Source organism: Gadus chalcogrammus, chromosome 13 (assembly GCF_026213295.1).
Source record: "Gadus chalcogrammus isolate NIFS_2021 chromosome 13, NIFS_Gcha_1.0, whole genome shotgun sequence".
Classification (NCBI taxonomy): Eukaryota; Metazoa; Chordata; class Actinopteri; order Gadiformes; family Gadidae; genus Gadus; species Gadus chalcogrammus.
In genome coordinates this window covers 4849866-4870828 of record NC_079424.1, presented here as the reverse complement: position 1 = coordinate 4870828, position 20963 = coordinate 4849866, and the positions used below count along the sequence as shown (strand labels likewise).

Here is a 20963-nt window from a genome sequence, read left to right as displayed (position 1 = left end):
CTAATAATGTGTGATGTGCTGAATAACTCGAACCACAATTAAAGCAATTAAAAAACACCAACAATAAAAATAAATGTCAAATAATAGATTGGTAAATTATATATGTTGGCATTCAACATTAGGTTGAGCTCATATTTTGGTTTTATTTTTTTAATGAGAATACTATTCATTCATATACATTTGTTTGTCGTCATTTGTATCTCAAACACGCACAAGTCTAGAGTACAACCTCAAGCCGACACACACATTTTACCACAAATGTTGACGATCCCCAATGACATCTTATCTCCGTAAAGAACTACATTACCCAGAAGCTATACACATCCGGCTTATAGCGGAAGTCCAAGAAGATTGGTTTGAAAACGGCTTTCAAATCCTCTGCGCGGGGAGACGCGTCGCATGCTTTTAACAGTTTGAAAATCGAACACTTGTACATGAAAACGAGCAAACCAAGTAGAAAATAAAGCGGTTGGAACTTTATTTGGGTTTCATCAAGAAGGTTATTCTAATAGCGTCCCTAACGGTAAGACAAAAATGTAGTTTGTTAGTTTGGTGTTCCCGTAACGCTCGAGACACCGCTGATGTGTTTCACGGTACATGATCCCATAACGTGAGCTGTCAGCCAAGCTTGTATTTACCTCTCTACCATCGTTGCCTTGTAGCTGGGGAAATGAAGTGTTTGACGGCCGATGAATACATGCGGCGGACCGCCTCTTCCACAGAGACTAGGCTCTTGGTCGAAGAAGTCGAGGTGAGTTCAGAACAGCGGAACTCCGTCTGTCTGTCTGCAGTGTTGTCGGTCTGCAATGTTGTCGTTCTGTCTCCGTCTGCAGTGTTGTCTGTTTGCAGTGTTTTCTCTCTGTCTGTTTATCTGCAGTGTTGTCGTTCTGTCTGTCTGCATTGTTGTCGTTCTGTCTGTCTGCCGTGTTGACTGTCTGTCTGCAGTGTGGTCCTATGAGCCAGTCGATGTCCTGTTAAGAAGGGAGACCTAGTCCTACTGTAACCCTTACTGTACTTTCTGATGACCCCTCGTCACGTCTGGCGTTAATAATGTACGACTTCATCTGTTTTCGGGTCACATGACAGAGTTATGTCCGAGGCGGAGCGGGGACCCAAGGTCGCACCATCTGTGACCGGATCATCAGAGCCTGTAATCATCAGCTTGGGGTGGGACCCCCTTGCCTGGAGCACATCAGCAGCCTTGTCCGGCTGGTGGAGGCGGCTCTCTGTGGGTATGATGCGTCTGGCGCCAACATGGCTCAGAGAAGCCCTCTGTACATGGAGAAGATCGTCTTCCACATCGTGAAGAAGCTCAGCTCTCTGGGAGCACAGGGTCCGTGTAGTCACCTGGGGGGTCTGCTTCGCAGCAGGCTTCTTCCACCGCAACAAGTACGTGTCTGTCTCAAATAATAGTTTGATAGGATGTATGAGTGCATTAATATTCCGGGTCCGCTTGCTAAGGAGGCGGAGCGGGTTGACTTGCAAATGGAAGGTTGCTAGATCGATCCCCGGCTCCTTCTAGCTGTGTGTTGAGGTGTCCCTGAGACCTGACAACTCACCCTAACTGCTCCCGACGAGCTGGCTGGTTGATTCCGCCGTCGGTGTGTGAATTTGTGCATGAACTGTTACAGTCGCTTTGGATAAAAGCGTCAGCTAAAGGTTAATGTGTCCTAAATATAACATATATTCCCTGTCACACCTGATCTCTCTTTGTTTCAGACTGAAGACTACACTGGTTTGGTGCGCACCTGTTTTGCTGTTTTATGGAATGGACTCGCCGCAGCGAAAGACGACACTACGCTGAATCCCAAAGACAGGCTGAACGGCCAAATGCAATCTCTGCAGTTCCTCCTCCTCTTGGATAGCAGCGGCACAGCGCCCCTTTCCTGCTCCAAAGGCGCAGAAGACGCCTTCGCCACGTTTCAAAAGGCCCGTGGAACACTGACCACCGACGACGGCTCCTTCGTTCTCCGAGAAACACTGTCTTTCTTCCATGGCTGTTGGCGCAGCGGTCAGTGTGGGAGTGGGGAGTTCATGGGGCACACCAGCCTACCCGCTCTCACCAAGGTGGTCCTCGCCGCCACTAAGCTGCTCTGCAAGGCCGGCTGCTCGCCACTTGTGTCCGGTCTGTTGGACGAGGTGGAGGGCGCGGTCGGGCGCTGTGCCGACTGCCGGCCCCGCCTGCTGCCCCTGGCGCTCGCTAGATGGGCTGTAAAGGTTCATGCTGCTAAAGACCTCGCCGAGGAGAGAGGCAAGGCGTTCACAGAATGTGCCCGGGCCCTGAGGTCTCTCTCGGGCCCCCAGGAGCCCCAGCAGACCCAGGCCGTCCTGGAGGGCTGCGGTCTGGTGTTTTGGGCTGTGGAGGCCGGGCACTGCAGCAAGCTCCCTGCCCCCGTGCTCCTGGCCTGGTTCTCCTTCCTTGAGGAGCACCAGGAGCTCATCATCAAAGCACTGCAGAAGGTGGGTGTCCTCAATGTCCCGGCTGAAACAGACATGATGATCTCGTTAACTAAGTGGAGTGCACACTGGGGGAAACAGCTCAAAAGAGCTGTATGTAAGTCCATCCATAATTGTGAGTGACTGATTTGAATGTTTGCTCAGCTGTCCGCTGTGTCGTCCCGTGTCCCAGAACGAGGCGTCCCAGACGGAGCAGAAGGGAATGCAGCAGGCGCTCTGCTTCAGCATGTGTCACGGCTTCCTGTTTGCCTACGACAGCTTGCTGGACTCACAGGTGAGCCGGCAGCCCGAGGTCGGATCATGTGAAGTAACGGCGGTTGATATTAATACCAGTGTCTGCTGTTGCTACTCTGTGTATGGATGTGTCTGCTGTAGCAAGGCACTGGTTGATGTTAAACATGTATTGCTCTTCTGTGTTTGGTTGTGGTGAACCTGTCACCATGGCTGATATTAAGTATGTGCTGCTCCTCTGTGTCCTGCGTCTGCCAGCTGGAGGAGGGAGAGGCCCTGGACAGAGTGCTGCTGTACTGTCAGGCTGCGACAGGGCGACTGATGCTGGAGCTACGCAAGGTGACCAACCAGGACCTTTACGTCAAAGCAGGTGGGTTCCAGAAGTCCTGGTTCACCTCACGGTGGGTGGGTTCGTCTCAAGGCTCCCAGGGCGGGCAGTAATCGGGGACCAGTAAGTGACTGACGTTGACTTGCCTGTGGTCACGTGTTTACACTCGTGTGCATGTGTTTGTGCTTCAGTGACGGACGTGAGCAAACTGGTGTGTGGGCTCCACAACCGCCGGTTGTACGAGCAGGCCTTCACGCTGGTGGAGATCTTGTGCCAGGAGCTGCGCAGGAACAGCCCTGCAGCTCTGTCCATGAACGCAGTGAGTTGGTCAGAGTGCTTTACCCTCCCAGGGGCCCTGCTCTGTCGTTGTGGTGACGGCATCTGTAGTTCATAATGATGTTATTGAGGGAATTTTGCTGACGCTTTTATCCAAAGCAACTTGCAATAAGTACATTTGTCAGAAGAAAGAGAAATAATATATCGCTGTTGGTACAGTAAGGATGTTCATAGAAAGATGGAGCTAAGATGCTACACAAGGCTAGGTACTATTTTTTTAGTGCCAGGACGTATAACATACTATAACTGCGTAAGAGGGGGGAGGCTATGCAGACTCAAATGAGCCTTGAGTCTTTTGTGTCTTTTTTTAGTGTTCATCTTGTTAGTTAAAGTTATTGAGCTCGATAGTTTCAAGGACAATTCTGCTGCCTACATGACCACATGGTGAAGTAGTGCCCCTGAATGATGCTGCACTCTCTGATGTTCCCGTGGTCCCCCGTGTGCGTCTGTAGTTCAGCCTGCCCTTCAGGCTGGCCGTGCAGAGCTCCCGGCGCTGTGGGCGCCTGGAGCGAGCACTGGACTGGGTCATGGTGTGGCTGAAGGCCCTGGGGCCTGCCGTGCTGGCCCAGATGGCGGAGCCCGTCTCGCTGTGGGTCCGCACCAAGGCGGAAGCGGCCCGTGCGGGAGAGGAGGACCTCCGCCTCAGGTAGGCGCTTCTGTCAGCGTATGACTGCCTGCGACCGCCCAGATACCGGGTGCATTTAGCCAGCGTGTGATTGATTGGTGGCTGTCGGGATGCATGAGGAAAGAATGCTTCTAAAATAAAATGCTAGCTTTAATTTAATTTCAGAAAGTAGGGGGGTGGTATGCGGCTCAGGAGGTAGAAAAGGTTGGCTGATACCCGGAAGGTTGCTAGTTCGATCCCCGGCTCCTCCTGTGTCGAGGTGTCCCTGAGCAAGACGCCTCACTCTGACTGCTCCTGCTTGCGTGGTTGACTCCACTGTCACGCACTGGTGTGTGCGTGAATGGCTGAACATTAGGCAATATTTGTAAAGCACTTTGAGTGGGCAGTGGTTGGAAAGGCGCTGCAATATACGCAGTCCATTTACCGTTCCTCTTAACGAGTGAATAACCAGGGCCCTGATGCGTCTCTCCCGCCCTCGGTCCAGGACTCTTCGCGACGGCTTCGGGCCCGACCTCCCCGACGAGGACGTCCTGCTGGGCCTGCTGACGGAGGAGCTGCGGGCCTACAGAGAGCTGCCGGCCGACACCAGCCAGGAGCGCTACAACACCCTGTGTGACCTGCTGGAGCTCTGCCACGAGGACAGCGCCCACCTCCACCTGCGGGCCGTGTACCTGGGGGAGATGGCCCGCGTGGTGTGCTTCCAGGACTTCAAGGAGCAGACGGACTGGTAGGATGGTTCTCATACGTTGACGGCAGTGTATAGTCAGTGCACCAGATCATTTACATTTATAATACCGTATTTTCCGCACTATAAGGCGCACCGGAGTATAAGCCGCAGCAGCTGAATTGAATGATGTGTACATATATAAGCTGCTCTGGACTATAAACCGCAGGTGTTTTAATGTCTAATTACCATTAGGGCTGGCCCGAAAGCCATTTTTCAGGCTTCGAATACTCGTTGGTTTTTCCCAGCGAATATTTGAATACTCGTTCCAGAAAAAAACACCATTAAAAACAACATTAATAATCCCTATATGCTCCCTGGAACCGATTTTGACAGTATCTGCATATTTTGTTGAAGATTTAATAGCTTTTGAACATTAATTAGTAGGACTAAGTAGGTTGAAGTTCCTTCGTTTTTCCCCTTGAAAGCGAACAGCTGTTGTTCCGTTCCAAATCAGATGTCCTCTGCCATCTCAGCCCTTACGGGAGCTTTTCAATTCATCCTGGAACGTGTATTTTTTCAGGGAATTTGTAAAATAAATCCATAACAAATACCGAATATTGATTGTCTTATGTGTCCATATTATATCCATTATATTGTCCGGGTATTCCCAAGACGCTCCGCTCTGCAGCAAGCCAGTCACAGTTGATTGGCGCGGCGCTGTACAGCAAACGTAAACAAACAACTGAGCTAAGGTTAGCATTTCGCTAAGTATAACTTTTCCTCCCGAGATCCCGCTAATGTTGTGTTATAAAGTAAAGGGAAACAAGATATCTATTCTCCCTCCACCTCTCTTGCTTCTCTGCTTGGTATCGCTGACGCTTATAGTTTGCCTCCCTCGCTCTGGTAACGTCACGTACGTGGAAAAAAAACAACGAAGCTCCGATAACTGATTTAAGCTACGAATACTAATTTTCCGAGTGGCCGTTAGCTGTAAAAATCGATTAGATTAGCCGCACCGTTATATAAGCCGCAGAATCGAAAAATGGGGAAAAAGGCGCGGCTTATAGTCCGAAAATTACGGTAGTAATAATGCCTTTGTATTCTTGTAGTTTAGCGTAAGCTAAATTGCAGTACTTCTGATACTTGCATCAGTATCGAAACAACTGTATGCATGTGTCCTGCGCAGCCTGGCGGTGGACTTTACCCATGAGGCTTTGCGGTTGCTGGAGGAGGAGCCAGAGACGGCTGACAACGCGGCGCGGTTGAAGGACGACAAAGCCCAGGTCCTGCTGTGGCTCTACATCTGCACCCTGGAGAAGAACCTGCAGACGGTAGGGGCGACCGGGTCTCGCTCTGAGATGTCTCCGATATCCAAATCCTTGGCAGACGTTAAATTCGAATGCTACACTTGTTTACGTGGTTTCATCCTGTCCGTCTGATTGGTTTAGGCCATCGAAAAGGACAAGAAACGGCAGGAGCTGCGAGATAAGACCCAGTGTGTGGCCAATCCCACGACCAACGACATGGACTACGAGGACAAGCAGAAGACCCAGGACAGCAGCCTGGTCTACGAGGGCCTGTTCTTCGACCTGGCAGCAGAAAGCAGTAGGAGACCTTCTTCATAGTCAAAACCGTGTTGAGGCTGACATGGGTCCTCTTCTTCTTGAGAGTCAGTGGAAGATGTACTGGTTCTCCTCTGCAGTATGTGGTCGTCTATTGATCCGACCATGTGCTGATTGTTTCCCTCAGAGTTCTGCCAGCCCTTGGAGAGAGCCCTGGACATCTGGTCTTCTCTCCTGCAGAGCGATGTCCTGTCAGAGCTCCGCTGTCCCAAGCAGAGCTACAGCTCCATCAGTCTGACCGCCGCCCTCTTCCGACTCATGGGGAAGGTAGAGACCCACCCTAACCAGTAAAGCGACAGAACACCCTAACCAGTACAGCACCTCAAGACCCACCCTAACCAGTACAGCACGACAACCAAAGACCCACCCTAACCAGTACAGAACCAGAACACAAGACCCTCCCTAACCAGCACAGCACCAGAACACAAGACCCTCCCTAACCAGTAAAGCACCTGTGCATGAGAGGTCTTCACCCAGCACCCAAACTGTGTGTGTTCCTCTCTGTCACCAGCCGCTGAAGGCTCTGGAAGCCTACCAGCTCTCCTTGGACCTGGCCCGTCGCCTTGACGACGCTAAAGGATGTGCCGGGTCGCTGTGCCACTCGGCCCGCCTCCTGCTGGACCTGGGCTGTCCTGAACTGGCCGAGGTCGGTCGCCGTGGGGACGAACTGGTTTCCATTCCTTTCACCTGAAAAACTAAAAACTTACTTTCACATTAACCCTGTTATCCCAACGTGTACAAGGAGGCCCTTCGCGTATGGGACTTGTGTCCCAGTTTTACTTAATCTGTTAACGTTGTTAACAGATGATCAGCGCTGTGACCTACCGTGTTCTCACGTGCTTCTCAAAACCCACCTGCTGTGGTTCATCCACGCCAACATATGACTGTTCTGGTTCAGGGTCTGCTGGGGGAGGCGGAGCCGTACCTGAGCTTCGAGGGCCCTCCTGAAGAGCCCTGTCCCCTGGCGCTGTACGCTGTCCTGCTCAGGGCCCAGTGCTGCTACAGTACAGGACAGGTGAGTTCACCACCGACAGCCTGGGACTGTCCTGCCCTCTCTCCCACGGCGCTAATGAGGCCTTAAGCTCGTTAGGTGTTGACAGGAAACGGATGGAATATAATTGTGTTGTTGAAACATGAGGCAAAAATACTGTTTACATCTGTTGCCAATGGCTATAGTAATTAAAATATTTTGTTGTTTATCAGAACAATACGAAAACTATTGCTCTGTGTCTACTCTGGTGGTGTTGACCCCAACATGTGGCTGGGGGATCCTCTGCGGGGATGTTAACCCCAAAATGCGTCCGGGGGCTCCCTCTGCAGGTGGAGCGCGGCGTGCCCTTCCTGTGTGAGGTGCTCCAGGAGGTGAACGAGCAGAGGCAATCCAAGAGCTGGTACCTGCTGCGGGCCCAGGCGCTCCAGGCCTGCAGCTCCTACCTGGGCCTGGACGCCGGAGCCCTGCCCGCCGCCCTACGGCAGCAGATCCACCAGCATGGTGGGCCCCCCCCCCCACCTTCAGCCGCCAGCCCGCCCAACCACCGCTCAGACACGCCCAACCACCGCTTATTCACGCCAAACCACCACCAAACACACAGCTGCACTCTCATTGGCTGCTGGTCGTTTGTGTTTCAGGGTTCAAGAGCGCCGACACGGCGATGCACGGAGCGCTGAAGCTGCTGGCCAGCCTGCTGGTGACCCTGGTGGGGAACGGGCTGTACATGAGCATCAGCGGCACCGCGGAAACACGTTTCGTAGACCAAGGCAGGTACCGGGCTGGGCCCAGGGTCACAGGGGCCAAGACAGGTACCAGGGGGCGGGGTTAGAGGGACCCACGGACCCCCGCCCGTCTCTCTCACACCCAGCCTCTGTGTGTCTCCGGGGTCGGCTTAGCTTAGGCGGTAGAGCGACTGACTTGTAACCGGTAGTTTTGCTAGATCCGTCCCTGGCTGTGAGTGTTGAGGTGTCCCCGAGCAAGGCACCTCACCCTGACTGCTTTCGGACGAGCTGGCTGTCGCCCTGCATGCTTGACTTCCGCCGTCGGTGTGTGAATGTGTTCATGTTCAAGCGTCCACTAAACACCCTAAATGTAATTGTCTCTGTGTTCCGGGAGCAGGGGAGAACCTGTCTCTGAAGTGGCTGGTGCTCTCCGAGCTGCAGGGCTGCTCGCTGAAGATGGTGGAGGTGAGGAGCCGGAGCGGGTCCGTGCACGACGCCAAGCTGCTGCTCCTGGAGGCCCTGGAGATGTCCGCCAAGCTGCAGGCCGTCAGCCAGTACGTAGGCCTGGACTCTCGCACTAAAGCTGTTTAATGGCTCCTGCAATTTTTGAAACCAGGCTTTGGTCCCTCTTTGTTTTGTTTTTTTCAAAAATTAAGAAATCAATTGATAAGCACGTTTCTTTTATACGTTTCTTCTGGTTTGTGTTTGTCGCCCTGACTGTTTGTGCGGTTCAGCTGCGCGGAGCTCCTGGTGGTGAAGGCGGAGCTGGAGATGATGAAGGGCGAGCAGGAGCAGAGTGGGTTCGACCTGGACAGAGTGAAGAACCTTCTGGAGCTCTGTATGGGTGAGTGGCCAGATGCTGAGTGTCAGGAGGGGTTCCCCTTCGGTTCAGGTGGTCATGGGTTCAGGTGGTCATGGGTTCTCAGGTGTTCATGGGTTCAGGTGGTCATGGGTTGTCAGGTATTCATGAGGTGTGTCTTCCCGTCCTCTAGACGTCGCCCCCCCCGAGCAGAAGACGGATGTGAAGATCAAACCCAGGAAGGGCCGTCCGGCCGCCAAGGCCCCGGCCCCGATCCCGAGCCCGGATGAGGACTACAGCGGGCTCCTCAGCACCCGGTGGTTCACCAAGGAGACCGCGGAGCAGGACCAGGGCAGCTCCCCGCCCCTGAAGGCCCAGCCCCGCCGCTGGCTCTCCTCCCTGGCCCACGCGGCGGGCTGCCGCTGCCCCTGCTGCGGCACGCCCAGCCTGGGGCGCGTCACGGCGCGCTGGGCCGTCGCCCAGGCCGACCTGGCCCTCCTGCTGGAGCCCGGTGACGGGCGCGTCAGCCGGATCCTGCACCGCACCGCGCTCACCCGCTGCCGGAGCGTCACGGAGAAGCTCTCGGCCCGGCTGGCCGCGCTGTTCCCCTCGCCGGGCCCCGCGGAGCCCGGCCTGATGCTGGACGTGGTCGGTCGCACCTACCTCAGCATGGCCCTGGCCGGCCTCGGGCCCCGGCTGGACCCGGTCCAGGACGTGTGGGACATCATGGAGGCCGGCCTTGCCTTTGTCAGTGTGAGTCCCTCCCCCGTGCTGAGGCCGGCGAGGGCCGGGCTGATGGCCACCAAGGCCATGGCGTCCCTTCTCACCCTGGCTGGGAAGAGGAACTGCAGCCCAGAAGAGCTCTTCTCCGGTGCATGGACCTGGAATCCGCCCAGAGACACAAAGAGGTCCGCACTGAGACCGTCGACCCCGCCTCCAGAAGGCCTGAAGAAGCCTAAGGACCCCGTCAGTACCCTTAAAGACTCTGCGCTTCCTACGAAGACGAAGGAGCCAAAGAAGACCAGCGCTCTGCTCCCTAGCGTCAAGGTGACCAGCTCCTCTTCCAGAGCCAAGTGTCTGCTCCCCAAAACTCCAGCTGCCGTCAGACCGTCGAGAGCCAGACCCGCGGGGACGGAGCTCAGCTCTTTCGCCTTTGACACGGAGGTCCCCACCGTGGTCTGTACCCCGGTCCCCAGGCCCCGTGCCGGGGCCCCCAGGGGACCGTCCAGGGCCTCTACTCGAACGCCGTTCCAAGTGTACGAGGAAGGGTCTCCGGATCAAGAGAAGCCTCAGCCCGTCCCCGGCGCGCCCAGACGCACAAAGAAGTCCCGCTTCAAGGTAAACCGTGACTTCAGTTAGGGTTCTCCGGTCCACGTTCCCCTTCGGCCCCTTCCTCTGAACACCGTCTTCTTCCGCAGGTGGACTTCAGTGACGAGAGTGACGCCGAGGAGGTGGAGCCCAAGGCGAAGGCCGCGGTGCCCAAGAAGCGCGCTACCGCCGCGGCCAGCAAGGCGGCAGGGCGGGGCCCCAGAGCGGCCCCTGAGACGCCCCTGCCGGAGGCCCCCGTCAAGAGGCCCGGCAGGAAAAAGACCACCGCTCAGCCTCAGCCTCCGTCCTCTTCTGAGGACGAGGCGGCCCGGCCCAGACGAGGCAGGAGGCCGCTGGCCGGGGGCGCCGAGGGCGAGCCGGAGAAGATGAGGACCATCGAGGAGGAGGAGATGGCCGCAGCGGGGCTGGACCTCAGCATGGAGGTCCTCCGGGGGTCTGACGCCGAGGACAACGCCGCCGCAAGTAGGGAACCCACACGTTGCCGTCGGAAGGTCTTCTGCTTTCAGAAGGTCTTCTGCTTTCAGAAGGTCTTCGGCCTTCAGAAGGTCTTGTGCCCTCAGAAGGTCTTCTGGCTTCAGAAGGTCTTCTGGCTTCAGAAGGTCTTCTGGCTTCAGAAGGTCTTCTGCTTTCAGAAGGTCTTCTGTTATCAGAAGGTCTTGTGCCCTCAGAAGGTCTTCTGCCTTCAGATGGTCTTCTACCTTCAGATGGTCTTCTGTTATCAGATGGTCTTCTACCTTCAGAAGGTCTTCTGTTATCAGAAGGTCTTCTACCTTCAGAAGGTCTTCTGTTATCAGAAGGTCTTCTACCTTCAGAAGGTCTTCTGTTATCAGAAGGTCTTCTGCCTTCAGAAGGTCTTCTGCCTTCAGATGGTCTCCTGCCTTCAGAATGTCTCCTGCCACTCAGAGACCTGTTGAGGTCCAGCGACATGGACTCTTTCAAAACAATTAGGTTTCACTCGTTCATATCCACCATGTCTGTATCATTCTTCATTCACAACCCACTCTGCCCCGGCTGTGCAGACGCAGACCTTGAGGTCCTCCGGAGGGACCGGTGTGGGGACCTGGAGAGGGTCAGTCGGTCCACGTTGCTCAGCCGACCAGGGCCTCTGATGGGAGGTCTACCGGCCCACCTGGCTCCTTCAGACGCCCCCCCAGGTGAAGATCCTCCCATCAGTCCAAGTGTTGTCCACTCCACACCATCTGATATCATATGTATTATTATTTTATGTTGTTATATTATTATTATATACTGGATGTGGTTAACCTATCAATTGTTAGTGCTTGGCACTTGGTTCTATGAATATCCTTACTGTACCGACGGCCATATTGGTTTTTTCTTAGAAATGTATTTATTGTAAGTAAATTGTTTTATCCCTTTGGATAAAAGCCCTAAATGTAAATAAAAGCCCTACATTTATTGTAAGTCCCTTTTGGATATAAGCCCTAAATGTAAATAAATACCCTAAATGTAAATGTCAAAGGTCCCCCAAAAGAGTTTTAAATGGGTCAAGATGAAGTCGGGGTGAAAGCCTCCCCAACCGTCTCCCTCCTTCTGTCTCCATGTTGAATAATAGAGGACCTCTCCTTGGAGAGCGTCCAGTCTCTGCTGCGCACCGCCTGGCTGTCCCTGCAGCACCTCCCCTCCCCGGGCCTGTACCCCGCCCTGTGTGGCCTCCTGGCCCTGAGCCTGGGCCAGCTGGACGCCCCCGCCGCCGCCATGCTCCACACGCACTCCCTGGGCGTGGCCCACCGCCACCACACGCTGAGGCACCTCGCCGTCCGCCTCAAGTAAGGCCTCTCGGCCCCTCCGCTCAATCGTTAGAATTATTATTCATTTATTTAACCAGGTTACTCTCGTTGAGATTAAACTCTCTTTTACAAGAGTGACCTGGCCAAGATGCACAGCAGTACACAGCTCCAACACAAAACACAAAACACAAGACAAAACACAAGTTCAATACTAAGGGCAATAGTGATATAATACATTGAGATAATTTACTAAAACACTGGCAATTTCTAATCGAGTCCGACGTCAAACTCGCGACAACTTTAATCATCGTTAGTCCGCTCCGATGTGTATTTCGCTATCGGAGTTCGCCGTCTGAGTTCTGATAATGGCGTTGTCTCGTCGGAATCAGGAAACTGAAGAAGGGTTCCAACGAGCTGACGGAGCGGCTGGCGTCTCTTCGCCTGGAGGAGAGCCCGGAGCCGCCTCTAGAGGGCAGGCTGGAGCAGCTGGAGCAGCTCTTCGGCTTCCCGGCCGCCTGTCCTGAGACCTTCCCCCGGCAGCAGAGCCAGGACTTCCTGCAGCAGGTGGAACGGCTGCCCTCAGGTGAACGGACACGCTGTGTGATGGTATCGCTCTCCGTTGGTCCAGTCTTGCTTATGACCATAGTGTGTGTGTGTGTGTGTGTGTGGGGGGGTTGTGTGTACGTCCTTGCATTTAAAAATAGTTCTTAGCATTGTGTAGCATCTTGGCATGGTCTTTGTTGTATACAGGGAATCGGCTAACCTAGCGACTGTTATTGCTTGGCACTTGGTTCTATGAACATCCTTACTGTACCGACGGCAATATATTGTTCTTTCTCTTTTCTTCTGACAAATGTACTTATTGTAAGTAGCTTTGGAGAAAAGCGTCTGCTAAATGTAACTGTAAATATCGTCCCTGGTCACGCTAAAGCTGCGTGCTTGTTGGCTCCTCTTCTAAACGCTCTCGTCCTCCTCCCCCCCCCCCCCCCCCCCCCCCCTCCCCCCCGGTCAGGGCTGACGGTGTGCGTGCTGTCCCTGGTCGGGGTGCGGCCCGGGGAGGTGGGAGAGAGCCTGCTGCTGACCCGTCTGGAGAGAGGCGCCGCCCCCATCACTGTCCACATCCCCTCCTCCGGCCCGCAGGTGAGGAAGCTCTCAGGGGCGTAGCCACGGCAACGTGACCGTGTTTAAAACCATAATAAATGTTGGAGAGAACATGGAAAATAGACTGCATTTAAACAGCGTATTCACCCATTCATTCACCCACCGAGGGCGGGGTCAACCATGCAAGGAGATAGCCAGCTCGTCTGGAGCAGTTAGGGTGAGGTGTCTCGCTCAGGGACACCTCGACACTCGAGCCGGCGATCGAACTAGCAACTGACCGGTTTCCGGCCAACCCCTGAGCCACATGCCGCCCCAGCGTCCTCCAGGAAGGTCCCGGGCCGGTACTGAGGGTTTGTTAGGATGCAGGTCCCATAATGACCCTTCTCCCCTGCAGCAGGGCGTCAGCGGGCTGGTCCAGGAGATGGACCGCATCCATGCGGAGCAGAAGGTCGTCAGCTGGTTCTCAGAGAAGAACCGCTGGTGGGAGGGGCGCCGGGGGCTGGACGCACGGCTCAAGGTACGCACACTCTCCCACGCCCTCACGTTCTCTCACTTTCACTCTCTCACACTCATGCTCACACTCTCTCACTCTCTTTCACTCTCACACACTCATGCTCACACTCTCTCACTCTCACACTCTCACACACTCATGCTCACACCCTCTTTCTCTCCCACTCTCTCTTTCACTCTCACACACTCATGCTCACACTCTCTCACTCTCTCTCTCCCACTCGCGCACTATCTCACTCTGTCTTTTTCTCTCTGTGTGCGTCTTGGCTCTGGGACTGTAGATAACGGAGGTACTACAGGTTGGTCCCTGCTGTGAACCGCCTAATGGCCGTTAGAGGAACTACACGTGAGGGTGTATGTTTTGGTGAGGAGCCGGGTCAGAATGCCTTGTTGTTCTTCTCGGTAGCGGGTCTTGAAGAGCATGGAGGCGTTGCTGGGCTGCTGGAGGAGCATGCTGCTCCCGCTCACCTCCGACACGGAGCTGTCGGTCCAGGTCCGGCGGCTGCAGGCCGTGATGGCGGCCAGAGGTCTGGTGGCCAGTGAGGACATGCTGATGGTAGGACACGTCTGTCTGTCTGTCTGTTCAGAGGCCTTCACATCGACCCACTGATGGGAGGAGAAGTCATGAATGAAAGATGAACACAAAACACATACAGAAAAAGATGCATAAAGAAGAGTGTAGTCGACGGCTAGCAATGTCTTGTTGGAGAACTTCACGTTTTCAGGAAGATGGGGCTGTGTTCTAGGTGTTTGTTCTAATGGATTATGAGTAGGGCTGCTCGATTATGGAAAAAAATCATAATTACGATTATTTTGCTCAATACTAATATCACTAATATCAAACTATTATTTTTGAACTTGAAAACATGATGTGTTTATTCAGCATGTCTCTCCCAATAAAAACTTTGTAGCTGAGAACTTTGATCCTTAAAAAAATACACAAAATGGTCCAAAAGAAAATGTTCAAATCTAAAATAATGTCCAGCTGCACTTTCTATCAAACATTTAATAAAAAATAAATAAAGAAGATTTGATTATATTAGTTTTCTGATCGTTTGACGCTAAAATCGAAATCGCAATCAAAATTAGATTAATCACCCAGGCCTAATTGTGCGTCCCTCATGTGGCTAGGTGTTTGTTCTAATGATATGCTCCTCCGCCATGGGGCTGTGTTCTAGGTGTTTGTTCTAATGATATGCTCCTCCCCCCTGGGGTTCTGTGTTCTAGGTGTTTCTCTCCGCAGCTCCTCTGCTGAGTCCTGAAGACCTGCAGCTCTTCTCCCAGGGCCTGTCCTCCGCCTGGGACGGCTGCTGTGACGAGGTCCTCAAGGACGCCGTCTACCGCCTGGCGTCCCGGGCGGAACCCAAGGGTCACGTGGTTCTCATCCTTGACAAGGTGAGGGTCCCCCCCCCCCCCCTCTCGGCCCATCCCCTACAGGGCTCTTCACACGACGGTCTGTACGGAGGGGAGTTGAGGCGGTGACAATGACCACCATCTCCTCACTCTTCCAGCACCTCCAGAAACTACCGTGGGAGTGCATGCTGTGCCTGAGGCCTCGCTCGGTGACGAGGATGCCGTCTCTACACTCCCTGCTGGGAGCCTGCCTTCAGAGAGAGGTGAGCCCTTAGCGAACCTACCCGAGATGCCTTGCTGTTTGGTCTGGAGCGTTCGGGATCCTTGTCATGCCACGCTCTCTCTCCCCCCCCACAGTGGGACCCTCGGTGCATCCTGGAGCAGGGGGTGGACCCCAAGCAGGTGTACTACGTGCTGAACCCCGACGCCAACCTGAGCAACACAGAGGACCGCTTCAAAGACCTGTTCAGCAGGTGAGCCTGGAGATGCCCTCGCCACGGAGGGCCGGACTGTTGACACATCGCTGTACATTGGCGGAGCGGTCACGTCTCCTTCCGTTGTTCCCTGACCCCCCTGTGGTTTATCTCACAGTCAGCGCGACTGGCAGGGCGTGTGTGGCGCCGTCCCTGACTCCGACCAGCTGCAGGAGGCGGTGGCCACCAAGGACCTCTACATGTGAGTTTTGGGACGGATGCTAAGCTATAATTTCACCAGCTTGACGGACGAGTGGATAGTTTGATTGGACGGAACATTCCACGTAGAAACATTCATAATGATCTGAAATTTATGAAAGAAATGTTTAGTAACGTTTTTATGTGGACTGTGTCTCGTCATCTGGAAGAACGTGTGATAAAGCACCCACTGGGAGGCCCTTCTGTGACTGGGCCCCGTGCTGAGCCAACTCTCTCGCTCTCTGAGCTACCTCTTTCTCGAACACTCGTGAGCCTCCTCTCTGAGCCCCCTCCCTCTCTCCTCTCTGAGCCCCTCTCTCTCTCTCTCTCCTCTCTGAGCTCCCTCTCTCTCCTCTCTGAGCTCCCTCTCTCTCCTCTCTGAGCCCCCTCTCTCTCTCTCCTCTCTGAGCCCTCTCTCTCTCTCCTCTCTGAGCCCCCTCTCTCTCTCTCCTCTCTGAGCCCCCTCTCTCTCTCCTCTCTGAGCCCCCTCTCTCTCTCTCCTCTCTGAGCCCTCTCTCCTCTCTGAGCCCCCTCTCTCTCTCTCCTCTCTGAGCCCTCTCTCCTCTCTGAGCCCCCTCTCCCTCTCTCTCCTCTCTGAGCCTCCTCTCTCTCTCTCCTCTCTGAGCCCTCTCTCTCTCCCCGTGTGCCCTCAGCTACGTGGGCCACGGCGCCGGCGTACGCTACCTGGATGCACGGAGCCTCCTGAAGCAGGACCTGCGGGCGGCGGCCCTCCTGTTCGGCTGCAGCAGCGCCGCCCTGGCGGTGCGCGGTGACCTGGAGGGAACGGGCATCATCCTCCACTACCTCACGGCCGGCTGGTAACCCTACGGCCACCCACACCCACACAGCTTCACTAGGACTGATACACACAGTCTCACTAGGACTGATACACAGGACTCACTAGGACTGATACACACAGGACTCACTAGGACTGATACACAGGACTCACTAGGACTGATACACACAGGACTCACTAGGACTGATACACACAGACTCACTAGGACTGATACACACAGACTCACTAGGACTGATACACACACTCACTAGGAATGATACACACAGACTCACTAGGACTGATACACACACACTCACTAGGACTGATACACACACACTCACTAGGACTGATACACACACACACTCACTAGGACTGATACACACACACTCACTAGGACTGATACACACAGACTCACTAGGACTGATACACACAGGACTCACTAGGACTGATACACAGGACTCACTAGGACTGATACACACAGACTCACTAGGACTGATACACACAGACTCACTAGGACTGATACACACAGACTCACTAGGACTGATACACACACTCACTAGGAATGATACACACAGACTCACTAGGACTGATACACACACACTCACTAGGACTGGTACACACAGACTCACTAGGACTGATACACACACACTCACTAGGACTGGTACACACAGACTCACTAGGACTGATACACACAGACTCACTAGGACTGGTACACACAGACTCACTAGGAATGGTACACACAGGACTCACTAGGACTGGTACACACAGACTCACTAGGACTGATGCACACAGGACTCACTAGGACTGGTACGCACAGGACTCACTAGGACTGGTACGCACAGGACTCACTAGGACTGGTACGCACAGGACTCACTAGGACTGTGAAACACAGGAATCACTAGGACTGTTATGACGTGTTTGAGGCATACTGCCTGTTGAAATGATGGCCGCTGATTCCGATCTTAACCCTGATGATTCCTGCTGACCCGTCTGCGGTGCCTTGCTCACGGGTCCTTGCCTCCCTGCAGCCCCCTGGTGTTGGGGACCCTGTGGGACGTCACGGACCGGGACATCGACCGCTTCACCACCGCCCTGCTGGAGTCCTGGCTGTCGGCCGGGTCCGGGGCCCCCCTCCTGGACTACATGGGCCCCGCCCGCCAGGCCACGCAGCTCAGACACCTGGTCGGGGCTGCGCCCGTGGTGTACGGGCTCCCAGTGCACCTGAAATAACCTCTGGTGGAGCATTAGGCTGGTGAATAGTGTACCAGTACACCAGAAATAACCTCTCTGATGGTTTATTACAGTGGTGTTTAGTCTACCAGTAAACCTGAAATTACCTCTGATGCAATATTAGGGTGGTGTGTATACTACCAATACACCCTTAACGACCTCTCTGATGCAGTATTAGGGTGGTGTGTATACTACCAATACATCCTTAACGACCTCTCTAATGCAGTATTAGGGTGGTGTGTATACTACCAATACACCCTTAACGACCTCTCTGATGCAGTATTAGGGTGGTGTTTATACTACCAATACATCCTTAACGACCTCTCTGATGCAGTATTAGGGTGGGGTATAAGTCTTCCCATGAACCTGAAATAACCTTTCTGATCCAGGTTATATTTTAATATCTAAAATTGTTTCTTGTGTAATCCTAAACCGATTTTTACAGATTTTATTTTTCAATTCAAATGCTAATTTATGGCAATGTATTTATGTTATTGGATCTTTTTTATTTCAGGAATTGCAGGTTATTCAAATATTAAAGCATGCGTGTTGTAAAATAAAAACTTCTGGATTTTGAATAAAGCTGTTCTGCTTTCATTAAAACACTCTTGGATTTAATATGTTGTGGTAATACTGTAGTGTAGGACCTCAGTATCTGGATCTGAATAGTAAATCAATGACTGGAGGTTATCTTGCATAGATATGATACCTTGACTGAACATAATTTCATGTCATTAGTGTGTACATACCAAGTTATGCCGTTGAGTTGAATTGTAAGCCATTGTACACAGTTTAATAGATTTGCCAGGTAGACAATTGTTATTTCTAGTCCATAATACTGATGCTAAAGCATAAATTAAAAGCATATTTTGGATGCATCGTTTGTCTCTAGAAACAAATATTGTTTTATACCAGAGGGGGGCGCTGCTCGCACAACGCGCAGCCGCCCCGCCGCTCGGCTTAACCCGGACACGCTCCTGTTTGGTAGCCTCGCCTCCTCACGCTTCCAACATGGCGGTCAATCTGACTGAGCTTTCTCTTCAGCAATTGGAAGGACTAAAAACTCAATTTGATCAGGTAACTGGATTTTATTTACAACATATACACTGTATCTTCTCAGTATCTGTCCGTGCGGTCTACCCGTGGCGCTTTGTTCGGGTGGTTGGGGGTGTTTGGAGGAGAAAGGCTGCAGCCTGTCAGTCACGCCCGTCTGTCTCCTCAGTCCCCTGATAGATGTTCCCTCTAACGTTATGATAAGAGGGCTCTCGTCGTTCTTCTGCCTGTCCTTACATTTGTAGATGGGAATCGTCCACAGCTGTTTAATGCACGCATTTCTGTAGATGTTTCCATCCATGTTAAGCTTTGTCTTGATTCTCGTTGTTCGTGTTTCTACTCCCCAGGAGGTGGAGTTCCTGACATCATCGATAGGTCAACTCAAAGTGGTGCAGACCAAGTATGTGGAGGCCAAAGATAGTCTTAACGTCCTGAACAAAAGCAATGAAGGTGAGCTAGTAACACGGCAGTGCTTGTGATACACTATTTTACTAGCGATATGTCTGCAATTTATTAGTTTGATTGACTCGACATCTTGCAGCACTGCTGTCATCATTTTACGTAGAAACTTAAATGACGTGATGTGTCCCATACATAAAAAGCCAATTTACAGCCATTCTCTTGGTTAAAACTATTATTGCAGTCTGTATAAACGTACTGAACCTTTCTCTCTCTTTCTTTCCTCTTCTCAATAAAATCACAGGAAAAGAACTGCTCGTTCCTCTGACCAGCTCTGTATCCTTTTGTTGTGGAGATCCAGTCTGTTGTGGTTCTCTTGTCCAGTCTGGTGTGGAAGTCTTGACCGGTCCAGTCTGTTGTGCAGATCTGGACCGGTCCGGTCTATTGATGTCGTACCATTGAGAGGTGGGGCGTCCGTCTGCACACTCTGGTCCAAGATGGGAGGATTTCTGTGAAGCAAAAAGCTTATGGACCGACTGTGATCGGTTGACATTTGATCACACTAGTTTAAAGTTGGTGGTGAAAGCTGTATATATGATTCCATCTCGGGGTACGGTTGTCCTTAACAGATGCTCCCCAGATGTATGTCCCGGGAACACTGAACGACGTGGAGCACGTTCTCGTTGATGTGGGGACAGGATACTATGTGGAGAAGGTAACGGTTCTTTCGAGATGTTTTCCCTGTTTATGTGTACAATATTCAGCAGGGTGTCGATTGTACGGATCTCGTTAAACCGTTTTGTGGTTTACCTTTTCAGAATGTGGACGACTCCAAAGCATTCTTCAAACGCAAAATAGACTTCCTCACAAAGCAGATCGAGAAGATCCAGCCGGCGTTACAGGAGAAGCACGGCATGAAGCAGGGTAGGGTTTGAGTCCTCTTCCGTTCTTCTCAAGTGTCGCGGTGTCCCTGAGCAAGGCACCTCACCCGACCTGCTCCCGACGAGCTGGCTGTCGCCTTGCATGGCTGACACCAGCGTCGGTGTGTGAATGAGTGCATGAATGGGTGGATGTTAGGCAATATTCTAAAGTACTTTGAGTGGCCAATGGTGAGAAAGGCACTTTATAAATGCATTCCATTTACCATCTACTTCAGCTTCATGTCAAACCAGCTTCTTCAAAGTCACCGCCCTTTTAAAGACATAAATAAATAAATAAATATAAAATTATTTGGCCTATTTGCAGTACAGGTTTTTTAAATGAATAGTATTTCATCGGCCAAACCTAGAAATCATGCTTGTCTAAACAGAAAAAAATTGTAGTTTGCAATCAAAACAGTGAGGCCAAATTAGTTCTTGCAGAATGTCCAGACCTCCCTGTTGAAGGTCCACAAAGACACGCGTCAGGTGACCCTCTGTGTGTCAGGTGACCCCTCGGTCAGTTGACCCTCCGTGTGTCAGGTGACCCTCCATGTGTCAGGTGTCCCTCCGTGGGTCAGGTGACCCTCTGTATATTAGAGCAGGCAGCCACCCGCCTAGATGCCCCTAACACCATGCTGTGCTGTGCTTCTCTCTCCAGCCGTGATCGAGGTTATGAACATCAAGATCCAGCAGCTACAACAGAGCCAGCAGGCCTCACAAGCAGTGGCTGCTAAAGCCTGATGACCTGAGGCCCATCTGCTGAGTCAATGGACTCGTGTGAATATCTGCCTGGACAATATCACCATCCACATTTAATAGAATAATTGGAAAGTTCACAAGAATACATAAAATGTTTTTATTTCTGTAGAGACAGGGACACGTTTTACTCAGTTTATCCAACATTGGCGTTATGTTCAAATAAAGAATCGTATACTATGACGGTTAGTTCAGGATTTAATTTAAGTGTACTTATTGAACTTAAAAAGAAATTCGATCCAAATCTTTATTCTGGGCAAGTTATTTGAAATAAACTGATTGAATGAACAACATTTTTCTGACCTGGAATCCTTTTGTACCATGTTCTAACAAGTTGCCA

At 52.4% G+C, this 20963-nt stretch overlaps 2 protein-coding genes across 2 annotated transcripts; both read left to right on the top strand.

Annotated features, from left to right (window-relative positions):
* Positions 1 to 352: 352 nt before the first annotated feature.
* Positions 353 to 18087, top strand: espl1 (extra spindle pole bodies like 1, separase). Its single transcript, XM_056606675.1, has 32 exons — positions 353 to 523; positions 663 to 751; positions 1087 to 1389; positions 1720 to 2460; positions 2630 to 2731; positions 2947 to 3058; positions 3208 to 3335; positions 3805 to 3998; positions 4462 to 4704; positions 5831 to 5975; positions 6093 to 6249; positions 6394 to 6533; positions 6778 to 6912; positions 7165 to 7281; positions 7587 to 7758; positions 7896 to 8024; positions 8377 to 8533; positions 8714 to 8823; positions 8972 to 10116; positions 10197 to 10569; positions 11127 to 11261; positions 11681 to 11894; positions 12245 to 12438; positions 12868 to 12995; positions 13351 to 13473; positions 13873 to 14022; positions 14694 to 14861; positions 14978 to 15082; positions 15177 to 15292; positions 15411 to 15494; positions 16144 to 16308; positions 17294 to 18087. The coding sequence occupies exons 2-32, from the start codon at positions 671 to 673 to the stop codon at positions 17493 to 17495; spliced, it is 6468 nt and encodes a 2155-aa protein (XP_056462650.1). The 5' UTR covers positions 353 to 523; positions 663 to 670; the 3' UTR covers positions 17496 to 18087.
* Positions 18088 to 18462: 375 nt separating this feature from the next.
* Positions 18463 to 20945, top strand: pfdn5 (prefoldin 5). Its single transcript, XM_056605490.1, has 6 exons — positions 18463 to 18572; positions 18896 to 18998; positions 19252 to 19283; positions 19588 to 19662; positions 19766 to 19871; positions 20526 to 20945. Exons 1-6 carry the CDS (start codon positions 18507 to 18509, stop codon positions 20606 to 20608), a joined length of 465 nt encoding a protein of 154 aa, XP_056461465.1. The 5' UTR covers positions 18463 to 18506; the 3' UTR covers positions 20609 to 20945.
* Positions 20946 to 20963: the final 18 nt, after the last annotated feature.

What these genes read in the sequence shown, in the direction of transcription:
- espl1 (XM_056606675.1), top strand. Translation starts at nt 671, where the DNA reads ATGAAGTGTTTGACGGCCGATGAATACATGCGGCGGACCGCCTCTTCC. An exon ending in AAGCTGCAGGCCGTCAGCCA is followed by an intron (nt 8,534 to 8,713) that starts GTACGTAGGCCT and finishes TGTGCGGTTCAG; the next exon opens with CTGCGCGGAGCTCCTGGTGG. An exon ending in CCAGTGAGGACATGCTGATG is followed by an intron (nt 14,023 to 14,693) that starts GTAGGACACGTC and finishes TCTGTGTTCTAG; the next exon opens with GTGTTTCTCTCCGCAGCTCC.
- pfdn5 (XM_056605490.1), top strand. Translation starts at nt 18,507, where the DNA reads ATGGCGGTCAATCTGACTGAGCTTTCTCTTCAGCAATTGGAAGGACTA. An exon ending in TAAAAACTCAATTTGATCAG is followed by an intron (nt 18,573 to 18,895) that starts GTAACTGGATTT and finishes TCTACTCCCCAG; the next exon opens with GAGGTGGAGTTCCTGACATC. An exon ending in CAGGATACTATGTGGAGAAG is followed by an intron (nt 19,663 to 19,765) that starts GTAACGGTTCTT and finishes TTACCTTTTCAG; the next exon opens with AATGTGGACGACTCCAAAGC.